This window comes from Neophocaena asiaeorientalis, unplaced genomic scaffold (genome assembly GCF_003031525.2).
Source record: "Neophocaena asiaeorientalis asiaeorientalis breed wild unplaced genomic scaffold, Neophocaena_asiaeorientalis_V1.1 scaffold946, whole genome shotgun sequence".
NCBI lineage: Eukaryota > Metazoa > Chordata > Mammalia > Artiodactyla > Phocoenidae > Neophocaena > Neophocaena asiaeorientalis.
The window spans coordinates 1,669,165-1,689,883 of record NW_020175049.1 but is presented as its reverse complement, the minus strand read 5'-3'; the positions used below and the strand labels follow the sequence as shown (position 1 = coordinate 1,689,883).

Here is a 20,719-nt window from a genome sequence, read left to right as displayed (position 1 = left end):
TTTTGGTTTTTTTTTGGGGTTTTTTTTTTTTTTTTTTTTTTTTTTTTTTTGTCTTCACTTAGCTTTGTTGAGTTGCTACCTTCTCTAGCATCCAGTCTGGGATACACAAAGAGGCAAAAGAAAACCAAGCAACTCAATGTTCTTCATGTCCCAGGGCCCCTAACCAGTCTGCCTCCTCCCTAGCCTTCAGACTTTTAAGCTGTACTTAATGAGATAAATAGGAAAAAGTACCTCTACTTCATCTGTTTTGGAAGCAGAATTTAAAAAGGAGTAGCTCTAAAATTTCTGCCCTTAGAACTTAATCAGATGACAGGAAAGGATTTCTGCATTTTAGGTGGGAAGCTGAACTGAATATTGGTGGTCTCAAATCTGGCTCCACATCAGAACTATTGGGAGGACATTGTAAAAATAGATTCCTAGGCTTCATCCCCAGATATTCTAAATCTGGCATAAGGACCTGGGAATTTGTAATGTTTAAAGACTCTCTAGATGATTTTCTAGTACAGCCATCCATTAGTGAGATTATTTAGTTCTCCATGAGGGAACTATTAAGGATCCTTTACCAATACAGTCAGTAAGAAGCACTTGAAGAAGTATTTTACAATTCTGCTGCTTTGGCCTCCCCTCTCAGAGTTTGTGATTCAGTAGGGTTGGGGTCAAGATGAGTTTTTAAAGAAAGCTGTACAGTCTATATCAATCCAATTGTGTACTTAATTAAGAGTCATCAGCCTAGGTGATCTCTAAGATACTTTACAATAAAGAACTTGTGTAACAGATCCATATCCGTGGGATTTTATATAATCCAAAAAGGGCAGAGAAGATAAAAAGCGTATTGTCCACTCCCTAATCTCCCTGTGACCCCACAGACCTACCACATGTGGTTATTAGGCTGTGTCCTGTAAAGTTCCAGGAGGCATTCTTCACCTACACCAGGATTTCTCAATCCTGGCCCTGTGGAAGTTGGGTAAGACAGTTCTTTTTTGTGGGAGGAGCTGTTCTGTGCATTGCAGAATGTTCAGCATCTCTGACTTCTATTAACTAGAAGCCAGAGACATTGCCAAATATCCCTTAGCCAGCAAATCACTGACCTACACAGGAATATAAATAGTGCCCTCTGTTTTGCATTTTTTCCTCCCATTCTATTCTTTACCACTTGCTGCCTAAATAGAATGTATGTAAAGGTTCAGTGTTGCAGAATAGGGAAGGTGTAACTAAGCCTGTTTTAATCCCATCCCCTTATCAGTGTCTTGATATTGAACCACTGCTTTTATTGCCTTCTGTATAATCTGACCTCTAAGGCCCCTTCTATGAATTCATTAGCTTTCCTATGACATCTCTTGAGCACCTATCATGTAGTGCAGACAGGAGGATTAATAGTTAACCAGATATAAAGGGAACCACGGGGGTTTAGAAGTGGAATGGGGAAAGATGAAACTAGCGAAGTAAGCAGAGGCCATATTGAAGAGCTGTGTATTCTAATACAGTGTTTGTAATTTTACCTTTGCTATAAAATACTTCAAGTCCCTGGATGCTGAGGTATCTAAAGCTGAATTTGTTTTGGTTTGGAAGAGAAATTGTGACTTCAAAAATGAATATTATAGACAGTGTAATGCTTTTGTATTGTTAAAATCTGTTGATAATCAGACTTCTTGTCCGTAAGTGTGGATACTGACTCTGTAAATATAAATGAATGTGTATCACTGGACTCAGTAGATGGATAACCAGGTTCTAAGAGCTGTGAGTTCTGAAATGATAGTAGAGAAAAAGCTTTGTTTTTAATGTTTAAAATTCAGTTCTTTGATTAACATTTCTTTTTTTCTCATTTCTGTCTTTTTTAAAGTCTTGTGAAAATGCCATTGTATGCTGGAAACCTGGCAAAATGGAAGATGATATAGATAAAATTAAACCCAGTGAGTCTAATGTGACTATTCTTGGGCGATTTGATTACAGCCAGTGTGACATTTGGTACATGAGGTTTTCTATGGATTTCTGGCAAAAGGTAGCAACATATTTTTACATTTTGAAATTATTTGACTTAAAACCACGGCAATTTTAGTTTTCACTGTAGTGTATCTGTATTCTGTTACCTCTAAGTTTAATCTACCTTGATTTTTTTGTATTAATTGCTTTGGCCTTTGATGTTATTTATTCTACCCTTGTGGCTCTGCACACCATCTGCAGTGCTTATTATAAATGAAATTGACAGGTGTCAATGGTGGCAGTTAGGTGTTTACTTTCCGTAACAATCTGTTACTAAGATTTAATGTTTTGGATTAGAGTGTTAATCTTCTTATATAGAAAAGCAACGTGGAAGATAGAGACAAAATATTAGTTATCTAAAATTTTTTCAAAATTTGGTGTTAGAATTTTGTGATAAATTACTTGGGTATTTATTTCTATATGAAAGCTTTGGAAATTTCCTATGGCTTTTACTACAGTTCTTTAAGGCAGAATAAAGAGTACATGCTAACTATGTAAATAAATTGTAAAGTTCTTCGTAAATTTACAAAATATCCTCCTTATTTTACTCAAGACATCTTTGTGAAGCATTAGTTGCTCTTATCCTCATTTACACAATATAAGAAATATAAGATGCAAAGAAATAACCAAGAGTGTTGCCATAGGCTGGAGCTGAGGTTTTTCTGAAATAAGAAAGATGTCTTAGGATTGTTTGAAATCTTCATAGCTTGTTTTAATAATTTGATTTTTTTAAATGTGTTTATACAGATGCTTGCATTGGGCAATCAGGTTGGCAAACTTTATGTTTGGGATTTAGAAGTAGAAGATCCTCATAAAGCCAAGTAAGTATTTAGAAATTCCTCTTCATAATCTCTGACTTTTTCTCCAAAGTGTTATGTCAGCATAGAGGAAGTAATTTGATACTTGAAATGCCAACCTTAAATCATTTGTAACATTTACATTCTCAGAGTATTGTAAAGTATTTCTTTTTTATTCTAATAATGATTGTTTTTCCCAAGTACTTTGGTAATAAGTTATTTCTCTTTTTTTAATATAAGTTATATGGTACCTCTTGGATTTAAAATATACCCAAACTTTATGAAATTTGAGATTGGGCTCTTGGTGAACTGTATTCTGTTTTCAAGTGCTTTCTATATGACTTGGAACATGTATTCATTTTCTGATTCATTGTTTTAAGTTAGATACTGACAGCATTATATATGCATGGTATTTAACCTGTTGTCATGTTTTCTCCCTAGATGCACAACACTGACTCATCATAAATGTGGTGCTGCTATTCGACAAACCAGTTTTAGCAGGGATAGCAGCATTCTTATAGCCGTTTGTGATGATGCCAGTATTTGGCGCTGGGACCGACTTCGATAAAATATTTTTTCTCAATCAAAATTAGAGTGTGTTTTCTGTGTACAGTAGAACTAACGTATCTTGCTAGTAAGGGCACATAGAGCATTTAGAGTTGTCTTTCAGCATTCAATCAAGCTGAGCTGAATGTAGTGATGTTTACATTGTTTACACTCTTTGTACTGTCTCCTGCTCAGACTCTACTGCTTTTAATAAAAATTTATTTTTGTAAAGCTGTGTTGTATTTTAGTTTATTTTGTTTTGTTCATTGTGATGAAAAGAAATGTTGAAAGTAATAAAATTACACCTTACCTTTTTGCAGTGATTATTATTGTTTTATTTGTGTAACTGGAGAAAGCTATATAATATAGTGATTAAGTATAAGCTCTAGAACAAACTGAATTTTAATCTTGGCTCTGCCACTAACTGACCTTGGGTAAGTAAAAGGATCAAGTGATTTAATACATGTGAAGCAATTAGAACAGTACTTGACTACACTAAACCCTTACCTTTATTGGAAATTGTATTTCCTATGGTTTTATATTTCTTAATGATTTCTTCTATAATAATTTTGTAATAAGTAAATTCTATAAGAGATGTGACATGTAATGTTTTAATAACCTATCTTTATAGTTAAAAAATATTATTGGGCTTCCCTGGTGGCACAGTGGTTGAGGGTCCGCCTGCCGATGCAGGGGACACAGGTTCGTGCCCCAGTCCGGGAGGATCCCACGTGCCGCGGAGCGGCTGGGCCCGTGAGCCATGACCACAGGGCCTGCGCGTCCGGAGCCTATGCTCTTCAGCGGGAGAGGCCACAGCGGTGAGGCCTGCGTACCGCAAAAAAAAAAAAAAAATTTTTTTAATTAAAAAAAAAATATATATATATTATTGCCATTCAATTTACAACTTGGTCATTAGTAATCTTAGTGGAAATACTATCAGTAGAGCAAGGGAGGAGAGGACAAAGAAGCTTAAATGCAGTGGGTTGAAAAAATGAAAGAAATGGGGAGTATGTTTGTATATTGAGTTATTGCCCCCTTTTCTAGAAGGGTATTGGTTAAGAGAAACAAGTAAATTGAGGATATCATAGGGTTGAAAGTAGTTGGTGGGTTTTCCTGGTGGCACAGTGGTTAAGAATCTGCCTGCCGGTGCAGGGGACATGGGTTTGAGTCCTGGGCCGGGAAGATCCCACATGCCGTGGATCAACTAAGCCCGTGCACCACAACTACTGAGCCTGAACTCTAGAGCCTCTGAGCCACAACTACCGAGCCTGCGTGTCACAACTACTGAAGCCCGTGCGCCTAGAGCCCACGCTCCGCAACAAGAGAAGCCACCACAATGAGAAGCCCACGCACAACAACGAAGAGGAGTAGCCCCCGCTCACCACAACTAGAGGAAGCCCACACGCAGCAACAAAGACCCAATGCAGCCATCAATCAATCAATAAAAATTTATTTTAAAAAAAGTAGTTGGTGATTTTTGTCCCAAACATAGGGTGCTTTGTGCAGAGTGGCAAGAACAGAATTAAAGGGACTTCCCTGGTGGCGCAGTGGTTAACCTGTTGTGATTTGTAGAAAATGACTATCATTTTGGAATTGAACTGGTGGATTTCTAAAGAGATTCTTGGTGTTTTGTGGTTATTTTCTGATGCAGAGCAAGACTTCAGATGAATAAAAGCAGACTCATTTCACCTTCCTTGCTTCAGTTACTCCAGGCTGATGTGAAATGTAAAACAGGTGATTTCTGTTATGTTTTGTGTAACGAGTGAGTGTGTATTTGTGTTTAATTCTAAAACCATTTAATCATGGGTTGTCAGAAAATCATTGTGAGTAATGTATAGCACTCTATTGGCCATTATTTGATTATTTTGATGCAAAATTACTTTTTAAACCACGAAAATTTTGTGTCAAAAAATGTTTATCATTCTGAAAGACTGATTGCAAATCAAGGTTTTAATAATCCCAGTTCTGAGTAGCTACCTATGTTGCTGTATTGTTTCCCTCAAATCCCTGAAAATAGCTGGCTGCAACAGGGTTTGTAACTCTTGGAAGTCAAAAAACCCTTTGTGAAGGGCCTTCTAAAATAATTTATTACCTTTGCCTTAAAATGTGAGCTCCTAGTAGACAGGAGACAATCACTCATTTATAAACTTAATTGGCCAGGTGTGCAAAGCATAGCATTCATTAGGTCCCTGTATAAACCTGTGCTTGCAGTGGTTCCCAGATGCTGGTCAGTGGAAAGAGTGAGTGCACCAGAATCGTGAGCATATGACTGATCTCTGGGCCCCAACCTGAGAGATTTGAATTCGGTATTTTTTTAAAAACTCACCCAGATGATTCTGCTGCACAGATGATGCTTATCTTAACCCAGCCCCATACAACTTTCCACAGTCATTTGAAACTTCCTCTCTGTGGCTAACTAGTACCTCTCAAACTCATGTTCAAGGCTACTGGTGGGAGTGGTGGAGAATTCTTAATACTTCTGTCTGTTGGGTCACCTCTGTGTCTGGGATTTAGCATTGTTTCTGTCCCAGTTCTCAGACTGGGGCCTGATTCAGCTTCCTGCCAGGCCTCCCCTCTTTCTACGGCCTTTCTCTGTAGTCTTCTCGGCCACAACCAAGATAAGGACATCCAAGAGAGACAGCTGTGAACAGACTGGGACTTGACAGGGACTGTTCAAGACCCGACATAGACTGGAGTCTCTTCTTCCTGGCCAGGGCCCCTCACTTAGCCAATGCCCTTTCTCTTTTCTTCTGGTGGCCTTGCCAGGCTTTGGCAGAGGCTTTCCAGGTAGCTGAGCTGTTTTCTGTATTCACATTGTAGGGGCTCAGTTAAATGTCCTCCGGAAAGAGTTTCTACGTTTCCCAGTTACTGCCTTTCTTCCACTTCCCTTCATAATATCTCTGGTAGAAACTCATTTTGGTATCCCACTGAAATGCGTGCACTGTTGTGTTTTCCTGTTATGAAATCAGTGCCAGAGTAAGAGCTATTGAAACAGAAGTGTTTCCTTCTGTTTTTAATCTCAATCTCAACACACTGGCTCACAGTAGGCACTCAGTGGGATGTTGAATGAATGAAAAATGAGCTAAGAAATCTTTGCTTAAATGAATTTCTGATGGGTTTCGGGCATATGGACTACAAACACACACACACTATGAATAGAGAGATGAACACCACTAAGCCTTATGTAAAGTCCTGGGAAGAGGGAAGATTTGTGCCTTATTGGCCTTGATATTCTTAACCCCTAGCACATACAGTTCCTGGCTTCTTATATTTTCTTTAGTAGTGTTTTCCAAATTCTAACATGCATCAGAATCATCTGGAAGGTTTGTTAAATCACGCATCGCTGTGCCCCATCCCAGAGTATCTGATTCAGTAGGTTTGGGGTGGGGCACAGAGAATCTGCATTTTTAACAAGTTCATGGGTCTGTTGATGACACTGGCCCAAGGACCATACTTTGAAGACCACTGAATTTTCAGTAGTAGTAGCTATACTATTAGTTGAGTACTGACCATTTTATTCCCTACCAAGGAACTATGCTAAGTTCCTTATATGAGTGATTTTATTTACCATTCAAGGACCTCATGAAGTATAAATTATTGTCCCAATTTTACAGAGGAGGAATCTGAGAACTAAAGCTGTTAAGTGCCTTGCCCAGTGTCGTAAGTGGCAGGGCTGAGATTTGAACTAATTTCTAACTGCAGGGTCCCTGTTTATAGCCATGGTGATAGACGAAATAGTTTGTGTCTTAAGTAAATACCTGACAATGTGCAGGCCAGTAACTTCTCAGATGGATGACCAGTCATATCTACCCCAGACAGCCACTAAACATAAGCTCTGAGAGCAAGGGGCCTGATCATCCTTATTTCTTGTTTTATCTCTAGAGCCTAGAAACAAGCTCTCACATAGTAAGTGCACAATAAATGGATAATTGTTAAAAAAAATAGTGCATATTTAAAGTATCTAGTTTTGGCAAAAAACCCTTTTGTGAATGAAGGAGGAACGTGTTCACATGTACAGACTGAGTGTTGAGATTCTTGAGTTGAGCTGGTGGGTATTCTTTCCAGCTTAAGATCTCTGAACTAGCAGAGCTCCAGTATGTAAGAGATTATACAGGTCAGTGTTTCTCAAAGTGGTTCCTGGACCAGCAGCATCAGCATCTCTTGGCAACTTGCCTAAGGGCTGTCAGACTTAAAGTACAGGATACCAAATTAAATTTGAATTTCAGATAATAATGCAATACTTGGGACATACTTAAAACTAAAAATTATTCACCATTTAACTGAAATTCACATTTAAGATATACGGGGCATCGTGTATTTTATTTGGCAACCCTAACTTCTTAGAAATTAAAATTCTCAGCCCTACTCCAGACCTACTGAAAAACTCAGGTGAGGCCCAGCCATAAGTGTTTTAACATACCCTACAGGTGATTCTGACAAAGTTTGAAAACCACTGCCTTAGGCAGTGCCTGTTTACCTAAAGCAGGGCTCAGCCAACTCTGGCCAGCTGTCTGTTCTTGTGGTTTTCTTTTTTTGGCTGCGTTGGGTCTTAGTTGTGGCACGTGGGATCTTCACTGCAGGATCTTTCGTTGCAGCACACGGGCTCTTTGTTGCAGTGCGCGGGCTTCTCTCTAGTTGTGGCGCACGGGCTCCAGAGCACGTGGGCTCAGTAGTTGCAGTGCACGGGGTCAGTGGTTGTGGTGTGTGGGCTCTCTAGCTGCAGCACACGGGCTCAGTAGTTGTGACACACGGGCTCTCGAGTTGTGGCTCGTGGGCTCAGTAATTGTGGCACATGGGCTTAGTTGCCCAGCAGCATGTGGGATCTTAGTTTCCTGACCAGGGATTGAACCCATGTCCCCTGTGTTGGAAGGTGGATTCTTAACCACTGGACTACCAGAGAAGTCCCCGTCTGTTCTTGTTAATAAAGTTTTTAGGACAGAGCCACAGCCATTCCTTTTACTTATTTTACTTATTCTTTTATGTATGTACTTATTAAGTTTCCTGCCCTCTTGGAATTTTTATTCTAGTTGTGGGTGGTTAATTATATCTTCAGCTATAATTAACAATGAAGCCAGCTAAAACTGGCTTAAACAATAAAGGAATATATTATCTTGCATAACCAGAAGTACAGAAGTAGGGCAGTCTCCCAGGCTGGTTGGTTCCACAATTCTTGGTGTTATAAAGGCATGTCAGCACAGAGACCTTACGGCTTAGGAAGCCCAAAACATGTACTATTTGGCCTTTTACAGAAAACATTTGCTTGACCCTGACCTAAAGAGAACTTTCTCTGTTTATAGAACATGTTCTCAGCTTTCTCTAACAGGTGCTGGAAGCTGGGACAGGACAGACACAGAGGTTCTGAATATGGAAAAGCCCCTTCTCCTGGGCTTCCCCATAGGCATTGCTGTGGTCTTTAGCTCCTTGTGGGGAAGGTGGAGGGGAAGGTGGCAGAGGAGAGACTGATGAGCCGATAAAGGAGAGTGCCTAGCGCCCAGAACACCTAGTTGTGTGCACCCCCTGCTGGAAAGTTGGCAGAATTCAGTATCATAGAACATTTATTCAACAAACGTGTAGAGAGGATCTACTGTATGCCAGGTACTTGGGAGCAAACAGAGTCCCGTTCTTGAAGGGCTCACAATCAAGAAGAGTCAGGCTCCCTAATTAGATGTTTATACTATCTAGTCAAGTGTCAACCGCAGATGTATTTAATGATCATTGATATCCTTTCATTCATTCAGTAAATAACTATGAAATGCTTACTAGGGGGTAGATGCTGGGCTTGGCACTGGAGATACAGTAGCAAACAAAACAGACATGGTCCCTGCCCTCTCGGAGCTTATATTCTAGTAAGAGTTGTGTTAATTATAACATCAGCCATAAGTAACAACAAAGTCAATTAAAATTGGCTTAAGCAATAGAAAAAAATATATTATTTTGCATGACCGTATGTACAGAGGTAGGACATTGGCTCCAGGGCTGGTTGGTTTAACAGCATAAGACATTAATAAAGACTCAAGTTATTTTCATCTCTTTGCTCTTCCTGAGTGTGCTTTTTTTCTTAGGTTGTTCTCAAGATGATTGCTACAACTCTAGGTGTCACTTTCAGATATATCAATGTAGAGGGAGAAAGTGACCATCTTTTCGTGTGACTTTCTTAAGACCAAGAAACCTTTCTCAGAAGCCCCCAGCAGACTTCCTCCCAAGTGCCACTGACCAGAATTGGGTTATGGGACTGATCCTAAACCAATCACTACCAAGGGAATGGAAATTTGTTGATTAGATCAAGCAGGGTCTTCTTCTGGGGCTCCTGAGTCTCATGGAGGAGGGGTGCCTTCCTGAACAAAATTGGGGTTAACAAGGAAGAAGGGGGGAAATGGATATTAAATAGATAACTACCGGTATTTGTTACAGGGAAGGAAAATTAATAAAATGTAATCACAGACAGTGAAAGAACTACACAGAAGTTAGCTTTTGCTGCATAACAAAACATCTCAAATTTATTTATCTCATGATTCTATTTGGGCTGAGCTCAGCTGAGTGGTTCTTCTGGTCTTGACTGGGTTCATTCATTCATGTGTCTGGTAAGCTTGCAGTCAGGTAGCTCCGCTCCGGGGGTTTGACTGGTTGTTGGCTGAGGCAACGGGGCCAGGTGTCTCTCATGATCCAGCAAGCTATCCTTGGCTTGTTCCTGTGGTAGATTGGCAAAGTTCCAAGGACTAGAGAAACCACTTGCAAATATTTTTGAGGCCTGGGCATGGAAATGGCACAACATCACTTCTGTTGCATTCTTTTGGTCAAATCAAGTAAGAAGGCCACGAGGGTAAAGAAACAGAGTCCGTCTGGAAAGTCACACTGCAAGGTCATGGACACAGGGAGAGGAAGGATTTGTGCTATTTCTGCAATCTACCACAAATGATAAGATGAGTAACAGGAGAAAGCCATTCAGATCTCCCTTCAGGACAGAACTGTCATTTGGAAAGTTTCAAATCACCAATATGTCTTTTTCTGAGCTGAAATTCTTGTACCGTATGATTGTTATTGATGATTTTCTGACAGCATTGGTTAGAAGAGGATTTTAGCTATCTACACTTCCTCTTCCTTTTTTCCCATCTTCCTCTTTTTAAATTTATTTTATTGAAGTATAGTTGATTTACAATGTTGTGTTAATTTCTGCTGTACAGCAAAGTGATTAAGGTATACATACATGCATACATATATATGTATATTCTTTTTCATACTCTTTTCCATTGTTGTTCCATCTTCTTAATGTAGTTAAATAATTTCTAGTTAACCCACATTTGGAGTTTTTATTAAGATAGTGTTGGGAGGCTAAATAATGCCCTCCCCAAATAGTCAGGACCTGTGAATGTTACTTCATATGGCAAAAGAGATTTTACCAATATGATTAAGCTAAGGATCTTGAGATATGGAGATTATTTTTAATTATTTTGTTGGACTTTAAATGCAATTACAAATATCCTTATAAGAGGGAAGGAGAGTGATATCTGACAGAGAAGAAGGCAAAGTGAGGACTGAAGCAAGATGCTACACTGCTGACTTTGAAGATGGAATAAGCAAAGAACTCAGCTCTAGAATCTGGAAGAGGCAAGAAAACAGATTCTCCCCTAGAGCATCTGGAAGAAGTGCAGCCCTCATGGCAACTTGTTTGCAGCCAGGTGAAACTGATTTCAGACTTCTGAATGTATGCTGTTTTAAGCCACCAAATTTGTGGCATTTTGTTACAGCAGCCATACGGAACAAATACATTCATGTAAATATTGTTCTGTACTAAGTCATTTTATTGGCACTGGCCTAAGTAATGGCCCCTTTTTTGGCTTTAGTTTGAATATCTGACTTAGGTTAAGTCTTCATCCATCCACCAGCTCCATGAAACACCTCTCTGTATAACTTTTGCATGTTGTCAGACATGTCAAATAATCTATTCATTTTTTTTGAGGATTCCTGAATTGGGTGCTCTTTGCATTATTTCCTGGGACTTCTTTTTGCCATTACCTTTGAAATTCTATCACTCTCCTTAGTGGAATCTCTTGTGTTCTGAATCTTGTCTCATGTCTTCCTCTTTATTCCCTTGTTTGGAAGGAGCACATCCAGTAACTTACTGAGAAAGGACATATGGGAGGTAATTTTTTTTTCTTAGACTTTGCAGGTCTGAAAATATCTTTAGTTTGCCCTTTACTTGATTGTAATTTTGGCTGGATATTTAATTCGATATAGGAAATAATTTACACTCAGAATTTTGAAGGCACCTTTCCTTTGTCTTTCAGTGTTCAGTGTTGCTACACAGAGGTCAATTCACTTTGGCCTGCAATCATTGTACATAATTTTTTCTTTTAGCTTCATGGAATCTCTATTTAGTTCCATATTCTGAAATTGCATAAGGATGAGCCTTGGTGTGGGTTTTTTATTCATATTGCTGGGTAGTCCGTGAGCCTCTTCTTTCTAGAGACTCATGTTCTACAGTTCTGGGATTTTTTTTTAAAGAAAATAGTATTTATTTGACAATTTATTGTCCAGTGTTTTCTTTATTCTCTCAGGAATTCCCACTAGGTCAAATATTGACACTCTTGTATTGATCTTCTAATTTTATCATTTTTCTCTTCATTTCCCTTTCTTTCTTTCCCTCACTTCTCTGGGAGAGTTCCTTGACCTTATCTTACAACACTTCTAAACTCTAAAAACTGTCTTTTCAGCCCTCATGTTTTCAAGTTCCATGGGTTCTTTCTTGTTCTCTGATTTTCCTTTTATAGCATTCAATTTTTGTTTCAATGACACACTCTATTTCTCTCTCTGGATAATACCTACAGCGTTTTATGTTTTTTGCTCCTTGTACTGTTTTGTTTCTACTGAATTCATTCCCCTGCCCCTGCTGCCCCGACTATTTATTTGCCTTGGTCTTTCTCTTTCACGATAGTGACTTTCCTCAAATGTGTGTTGATCCTTAGTAGCATGTTCCATTTACAAGCAAACAATGTGGGGAATTCCATGATGGTCCAGTGGTTAGGACTCTGCACCCCCATTGCAGGGGACATGGGTTCGATCCCTGGGCGGGGAACTAAGATCCCATAAGCTGCACAGCACGGCCAAAAAAAAAGCAAACAAACTGTGAGGAGGCTGTTACTTGTGAATAGCATGTTTCACTATTATTAGGCAGCCTGTCAGTTTTGTCACTGGAGATTTCAAGATATCTGTAGCTCTGGGGTGTTCACTTTTTCCTGAGAAGGATGCTTCAGTCTCCTACCTGGCAAATATGAGCCTTGATGTCATTGTTGTGGAGGAGGGGGAAGACTTTCATGTAATCCCCCTGTCCCCACTCCAGCACTACCCACTTGCTCATAGGTACTTTTGCATGAGTTTTTTTTTTTTTTGATACTATTGTAAATGGTACTGATTTTAATTAATTAATTAATTAATTTCTTTTAACGTGAAAGAAGGTTTATTCAGGGAGATACATACTCCACAGACAGAGTGTGGGCCATCTCAGAAGGTGAGAGGCCAAATGGTACTGATTTTAAAAAGAGTTTTCTTGAAATATAATTCACATACCATACAATTCATCGAAGATGTATAATTCAATGGGTTTTAGTATATTCACAGATATGTGCAAACATCACTAGTGTCAATTTCAGATCATTTTCATCACCTCAAAAAAGTCTAGGGGTGGGGGAACAGGGCAATTGTTCAACAGGCGTAGAGTTTCATTTTACAAGATGAGAAAATCCTAGAGATCTGCTGCACGACAAGGTGATATTGTTAATACTACTGTACTGTACACTTAAAAAATAGTTAAGATGGTTAAAAACAACCATGCTCTTTAGCTATCTGTCACCCCCATCTCCACATCCTCGCCTACCCCAGCCCTAAGCAATCACTAATCTACTTTCCGTCTCTATAGATTTCTCTATTCTAAATATTTCATATGGGTGGAATCATATATAATAACATATGAATAATTTTCCATTGTACGATATACCACATTCTGTTTATCCATTCATCCATTGATGGACATTTGTCTCCACCTTTCGGTATTATGAATAATGTCGCTATAATCATTCATATACAAGTTTTTGTGTGAACATCTGTTTTCATTTCTCTTGAGTATATACCTAGGAGTAGAATCACAGGGTCATATGGTGGCTTTATGTTTATCTTATTTATTTTTTTATAATCTTTATTGGAGTATAATTGCTTCACAATGCTGTGTTAGTTTCTGTTGTTCTGGATACAAGTCCCTTATCAGATCTATGGTTTGCACATATTTTCTCCCATTCTGTGGTTGTCTCTTCGCTTTTTTGATGGTTTCCTTGGAAGAGTTTTTAATTTTTATGAAGTTCAGATGATCTATTTTTTTCTCTTTTTTGCTTATGTTTTTGGTGTCATATCTAAGAATCCTTTGCCAAATCCAAAGTCATGAAGATTTACCCATATGTTTTCTTCAAAGAGTTTTATAGTTTTAGTTTTTACATTTAGACCTTTGATCAATTTTGAGCTAATTTTTATATATGGCATGAGGCTTTTCTTTTGCACGTGGTTATCCAGTTGTCTCGGAATCTTTGTTGAAAAGACTCTTCTTTCCCCCATTGAATTGTCTTGGCACCCATGTTGAAAATTCAGCGGACTGTAGACGATATAATTTATTTCTGGACTCTCAATTCTATTCCATTGATTTACATATTTATTTCTGTCTCAATACTACACTGTCTTCATTATCATTGCTTTGCAATAACTTTTGAAATTGAGAAGTGTTAATCATCTTAGTTTCTTCTTTTCTTTTCATTTTTTCCCCAAGATTGTTTTGGCTATTCTGGGTCTCCCTTCTTATACATTTTAGAATCAAGTTGTCAATTTCTACAGAAAAGTCAGCTGAGATTCTGATAGTGCATTGAATTGATAGACCAATTTAGGGAATAATGCCATCTTAACAATGTTAAGTCTGCAGACCCATGAACATGGGATGTTTTTCCATTTACTCAGATCTTTAATTTCTTATTTTTTATAGTTTCCAGAGTATGAGTTTTATGCTTTCCTTCTTAAATTTATTCCTAAGTATTTATTTTTTGGGTGCTATTATTAATGGAATTGTCTTCATATTTTTATTTTTGGATTGTTCATTCTAAGTGTTTAGAAATACAACTGAATTTTGTATATTGATCTGGTATCTTACAACCTTGCTGAACTTGTTTATTACTTCTAATAGTTTTTAGTGGATTCCCTAGGATTTTCTATATGCAAGCTCATGTCACAAATAGAGATAGTTTTATTTCTTAATTTCCAATCTGGATGCCTTCTCTTTTTCTTGCCTCATTGCTTTGGCTGGAAGCTCCAGTACAATGTTGAATAGAAGTGCCTGGAGAAGACATCTTTGTTTTGTTACTGATCTTAGGAGGAAAGCATACAACTTTCACCATTAAGTATGATGTTAGCTGTGGGATTTTTATAGATGCTCTTTATCAGGTTGAGGAAGTTCCCTTTTATTCTTGGTTAATAGAATTTTTTTTTTAATCATGAAAGGGTTTTGTATTATTACATGAGTTTTTAAAAAGTGACCCTTATCCCTTGTGGATGACTTAATAAGAGATATCCCTCTCTGCATGGATGATATAGAAAAAGGCACCTCCATCCTCCAAGTGGATGTTTTAGAAAAGCCACCCCCACTTTGGGTGGCACAGTACTGTTAGTGTGTTTGAGCAGGTGAGCAAAATGCTCCTCTCTCACCCCGGCACTCTTATTCAGGACCTAATCTGTACATGGAGGCCTTGCCCCACAACCATTTTCTTTTTCAGTATCTGGTTTCCTAGTGCCTGGGGCCTCTCTGATTCACTTTTTTTCCAGAGATTTCATACCAATGGCTGAGGTGTTGATGAGAGTCAGACACAAAATCTTACATCAGTTTTAAGCAATCTACATGTTTCAGTCTACTGCCTTACCCCTGCCTTCTGTGGCTCCTGGTGTCTCCAATTCCTGAACTTCTCCGGTACTTATTATCTTTCTCTATAGGTACTTGAGTTTGACCTTCCTCTGCTCTGCTAAGTCACTTGTCTTTCTTCTATCCACTTTCCACTGATATCTTTGTGATTTGGAGTTATAGATATCACTTAGGTCAAAGAAGATAGAGTTTGTGCTCTTATTTCTTTCTTCTTTTTCTTAATTGTATTTTAAAATTTTTTTAAATTTAATTTTATACAGCAGGTTCTTGTTAGTTATCATTTTATACACTTTTGTTTTGTTTGTTTGTTTTTTGTGGTACGCGGGCCTCTCACTATTGTGGCCTCTCCCGTTGTGGAGCACAGGCTCTGGATGTGCAGGCTCAGCGACCATGGCTCACAGGCCCAGCCAGTCCACGGCATGTGGATCTTCCCGGACCGGGGCATGAACCCGTGTCCCCTGCATCGGCAGGTGGACTCTCAACCACTGCGCCACCAGGGAAGCCCCTGTATGTCTCCTTTGGAGAAATGTCTATTTAGGTCTTCTGCCCATTTTTGGATTGGGTTGTTTGTTTTTTTAATATTGAGCTGCATGAGCTGTTTTTATATTTTGGAGATTAATCCTTTGTTTGTTGATTTGTTTCCAAATACCCTCTTCTGTTCTGAGGGCTGTCTTTTCATCTTGTTTATGGTTTCCTTTGCTGTGCAAAAGCTTTTAAGTTTCATTAGGTCACATTTGTTTATTTTTATTTCCATTACTTTAGGAGGTGGATCAAAAAAGATCTTGCTGTGATTTATGTCAAAGAATGTTCTTCCTATGTTTTCCTCTAAAAGTTTTGTAGTGTCTGGTCTTACATTTAGGTCCCTAATCCATTTTGAGTTTATTTTTGTGTATGATGTTAGGGAGTGTTCTAATTTCATTATTTTACATGTAGCTGTTCATTTTTCCCAGCACCACTTATTGAAGAGACTGTCTTTTCTCCATTGTATATCCTTGCCTCCTTTGTCATAGATTAGTTGACCATAGGTGCTTGGGTTTATCGCTGGGCTTTCTATCTTGTTCCATTGATCTATGTTTCTGTTTTTGTGCCAGTACCTTATTGTCTTGATTATTGTGGCTTTGTAGTATAGTCAGGGAGTCTGATTCCTCCAGCTCCGTTTTTCTCCCTCAAGACTGCTTTGGCTATTTGGGGTCTTTTGTGTCTCCATACATTGTAAGATTTTTTTGTTCTAGTTCTGTACAAAATGCCATTGGTAATTTGACAGGGATTGCATTGAATCTGTAGATTGCTTTGGGTAGTATAGCCATTTTCACAATATTTATTCTTCCAATCCAAGAACATGGTATATCTCTCCATCTGTTGGTATCATCTTTAACTTCTTTCATCAGTGTCTTATAGTTTTTTGCATACAGGTCTTTTGTCTCCCTAGGTAGATTTATTCCTAGGTATTTTATTCTTTTTGTTGCAATGGTAAATGGGAGTGTTTCCTTAATTTCTCTTTCAGATTTTTCATCATTAGTGTATAGGAATGCAAGAGATTCCTGTGCATTAATTTTGTATCCTGCAACTTTACCAAATTCATTGATTAGTTCTAGTAGTTTTCTGGTGGCATCTTTAGGATTCTCTATATATAGTATCATGTCATCTGCAAACAGTACCAGTTTTACTTCTTCTTTTCCAATTTGTATTCCTTTTATTTCTTTTTCTTCTCTGATTGCCATGGCTAGGACTTCCAAAACTATGTTGAATAATAGTGGTGAGAGTGGACATCCTTGTCTTTTTCCTGACCTTAGAAGAAATGCTTTCAGTTTTTCACTATTGAGAATGATGTTTGCTGTGCGTTTGTCATACATGGCCTTTATTATGTTGAGGTAGATTCCCTCTATGCCCACTTTCTGGAGAGTTTTTATCATAAATGGTGTTGAATTGTGTCAAAAGCTTTTTCTGCATCTATTGAGATGCTCATATGGTTTTTATTCTTCAATTTGGTAATATGGTGTATCATATTGATTGATTTGCGTATATTGAAGAATCCTTGCATCCCTGGGATAAATCCCACTTGATCATAGGGTATGATCCTTTTAATGTGTCGTTGGATTCTGTTTGCTAGTATTTTGTTGAGGATTTTTGCATGTGTATTCATGACTGATATTGCTCTGTAATTTTCTTTTTTATAGTATCTTTGTCTGGTTTTGGTATCTTTTTAATTGTATTTGTCTCACCTTTTAAAAAATTATTTATTTGTTTGTTTATTTATTTATTTATTGGCTGTGTTGGGTCTTTGTTGCTGTACGTGGGCTTTTCTCTAGTTTTGGAGAGTGGGGGCTACTCTTTGTCGCGGTGCGCAGGCTTCTCATTGCAGTGGCTTCTCTTGTTGCTGAACATGGGCTCTGGGTGCGTGGGCTTCAGTAGTTTTGGCGCGCAGGCTCTAGACTGCAGGCTCAGTCGTTGTGGCTCACGGGCTTAGTTGCTCTGAGGCATGTGGGATCTTCCTGGACCAGGGATAGGAACTGTGTCCCCTGCATTGGCAGGTGGATTCTTAACCACTGCACCACCAGGGATGTCCCTGTGCTTTTATTTCTTGTTCTCCTTGTTTTGAAGAGAAAAAATATTTTTGCTCTTGAAATCAGAATTCAATGCCCTCATTCTAGAATGTGAAAACCTAATGCCTAACAGGATAAAATAAATTACTTCATCCCTAGGCTAGTTAATGGAAGAGTTAAAACCAGTATTCAGTTCGTGATTCCCTGGCCAAAACTGAACTATGATTTGTTCTTTCTCCACAGAAGCAAATGTAGTCTGAGAGCTGGTAGGTACCTTTGAGGTCCTAGGTAAATTTTCCCAAGTTTTCCATGAATCTCCTTAACAATATAAGTGGATTTCAGCTTTGGTTAAAATATCAATGTGAATGGGAGAATTCACTATTCTATATCTACCTATTCTTATTTCAGAGAGCTCTGATTATCGGAGACATATTTTCCTCTGAAACGCTTTTCTTCACTTCCATACATTGTATCTATTTCTGCTCTCTTTAGTTACAAAGAACTTTTGTATTTAAAAATAATATAGTTTGGTGAATAGAAGTCTGGCTTTCATAGTCTGGAGAAAGGTTACTAAACTCACCGCCTCCAATTCTTTGTCCAACCTGAAGAAAATATTTGAGCCAGTTGGGAGAATGTAAACATTTCCAGGTGACTATTACAGGCAGATAAAACAAGCTGCATAAGCACAGAAAGGTGGAAAAATACAAGTTGCTCAGAGAATACAAATACATAGAATACATAGTTACAGTATGTAAAGGAAAAATCCCTGTCTTCTTCCCATGTTTCTCCTTTACTCTCACACTACTACTGTACTCACAGTACTTCTAAAACCAGATGTGTGTGGGTTTTCCCTACACTGAGCAATTCTGTGACACCAGCTTGGTGTCCTACAATTGAACTCAATCCTGACACTGTCAACCTGGAGACAGCACCTGGAGATAGCATCAGATCCCACAGGTTAAGGGCTCAGTCCCACAAGACTGCCCCTACTTCAGATGCCAACTGCAAGTAGTTAAGTGCCCAGGTTACCTACAACTTCTGTCCAACACAGCTATAATTGGAGGTTCCCATGACCTCCCCCCTTAGATTTGATTATTGGCTAGAACAACTCACAGAACTCAGGGAAACATGTTTACCAATTTATTAAAGGATATGATAAAGGATACAGATGAACAATCAGATGAACAGATACATAGGCAAGGTCTGCGAGTGCAGGAGCTTCTCTCCTGGTGGAGTTGGGGTGCATCATCCTTCTGGTACGTGGATGTGTTCATCAACCTGGAAGCTCTCAGGTTGGGATTTTATGGATGCTTCCTCATGTAGTCGTGATCAATTAACTCCATCTCTAGCCCCTCTTCCCTCTCTATAGAATGTGGGGAGGGGCTGAAAATCCCAAGCTTCTAATCAGGCTTCATCTTTCTGGTGACCAGCCCCCATCTAGGAGCCACCCAGAAGCCCACCAGAGTCCCCTCATTAGAACAAAAGATGCTCTTAGTGCTCTTATCACTTGGGAATGTACAGGGGTTTCAGGAGCCCTGTGTCAGGTACATGAGGCAGAGACCAATATATTTATTTACTATTTCATAGTAAGGTGGGTATGAAGACATGAAAAGTTAGTCAGGAAAAGTAATAATGCTAAATGCTAACAGTTTATTAAGCTATATTCTGGCTACTACTTAGTACTTTACATGTAATAACCTTCATTACAACCTTATTATTATCCTGTTTTACAGAGGGGGAAAAGGAGGCATGGTAGTGTTAGGGTAACTGGCCTAATATTATACAGCTAATAAATGACGGAGATGGGCTCTGAATCCAGGCAGTTTGTATGCCCCTCATGAAATGGTCTCATAATGAGTGGCCTTTTTATTTTGAAGATTCTGGCACTTCTTAGGTAGAAAGTTGGAGACATTGGTAGGAAGATCCTCTTCTATCTATTCATCTTTGGCTTTCTCAAAGGAGAATCTAAGACAAGATAAGTGGTCCAAGTTTATGGAGCCAGAGTGGAGACCAGAGGACTGTTCCAACATTCTGATCTTCCACATATAACCTGGGGTTAGGAGGACAGACTTGCTGGTGGCTGGTGGACTAAGCTCAGATATTTCAAGTTGGGCAGAGACCTTCAGGGAGGAGATATCTTACCTTCCTATCAAGAGGAAAGGGAACTGAAGCTGTGAAAGGGAAAATGAGTAGTGTTGGCAGTCAGTACTTGATGCCAGTTCTTCTTTTCTGCAAATGCATAGAGGGAAAAAAAGACATTTTACAATTAAACAGCCATTAGTTAAGTACTGCCAGGTTCTAAGTGGTTGTTTATAAATTCATCTGAGCCTCACAGCAACCCTAGGGGACAGGCACAATTATTATTCTTATTTTACAAATGGCGCCATTAAAGCACGAAGATATTATATAACTTGCTTAGTGTTATTTGTTTTCGGCAAATAAATGGAGGTGTGAGGCTGGAAAGAACTACAATAAAGTTGTCATTAAGTACAAAACAGCTGATTAAAAATCAGTACTTTTCAGCTACTGTGTAGCAGAAAGAACCCTGGATTTGAATCAGGATTTGGATTCAAGCCCCATCCCTGAGTGCTGTGTAAAGATTTGGGGCTGGTCACTCTGGGCAATTTTATCGCCTACAAAATGCAGATAATAATACCTACCTCCTAGAGTTTTTGTAAGGATCTAGCGAAATGACTGTAAAAGTGCACTGTAATCTCGAAAATGTTAGACAAACGTGAGAAACCTTTCCTCCCGGCTCTGGATTCGTAAATTTGGGCTACGGACTACCAGTCCCAACAGGCAAATCCTCCGCGTTCCCTTCCCGGAAACCCGCGCAGGCCCCTCTGGGACTTGTAGTTTTATACGGGATCTGGCCCGCCTTTCCCGTTTAGTAAGGGCGGTGCGGCGTG

The 20,719-nt window shown here is 38.9% G+C and overlaps 1 protein-coding gene across 3 annotated transcripts in view; it reads left to right on the top strand.

Moving 5' to 3' along the window:
* The window catches only part of EED (embryonic ectoderm development), a 33,718-nt gene extending 30,164 nt beyond the window's left edge, over positions 1-3,554 (top strand). For all 3 annotated transcript variants that reach the window (XM_024763595.1, XM_024763596.1, XM_024763594.1), the window contains 3 exons: positions 1,841-1,999; positions 2,728-2,801; positions 3,219-3,554. In XM_024763595.1, the coding sequence (XP_024619363.1) occupies positions 1,841-1,999; positions 2,728-2,801; positions 3,219-3,345 (360 nt within the window). In that variant the 3' untranslated portion in view covers positions 3,346-3,554. The remainder of the gene's footprint in view (positions 1-1,840; positions 2,000-2,727; positions 2,802-3,218) is intronic.
* The last annotated feature ends 17,165 nt before the right edge of the window (positions 3,555-20,719 follow it).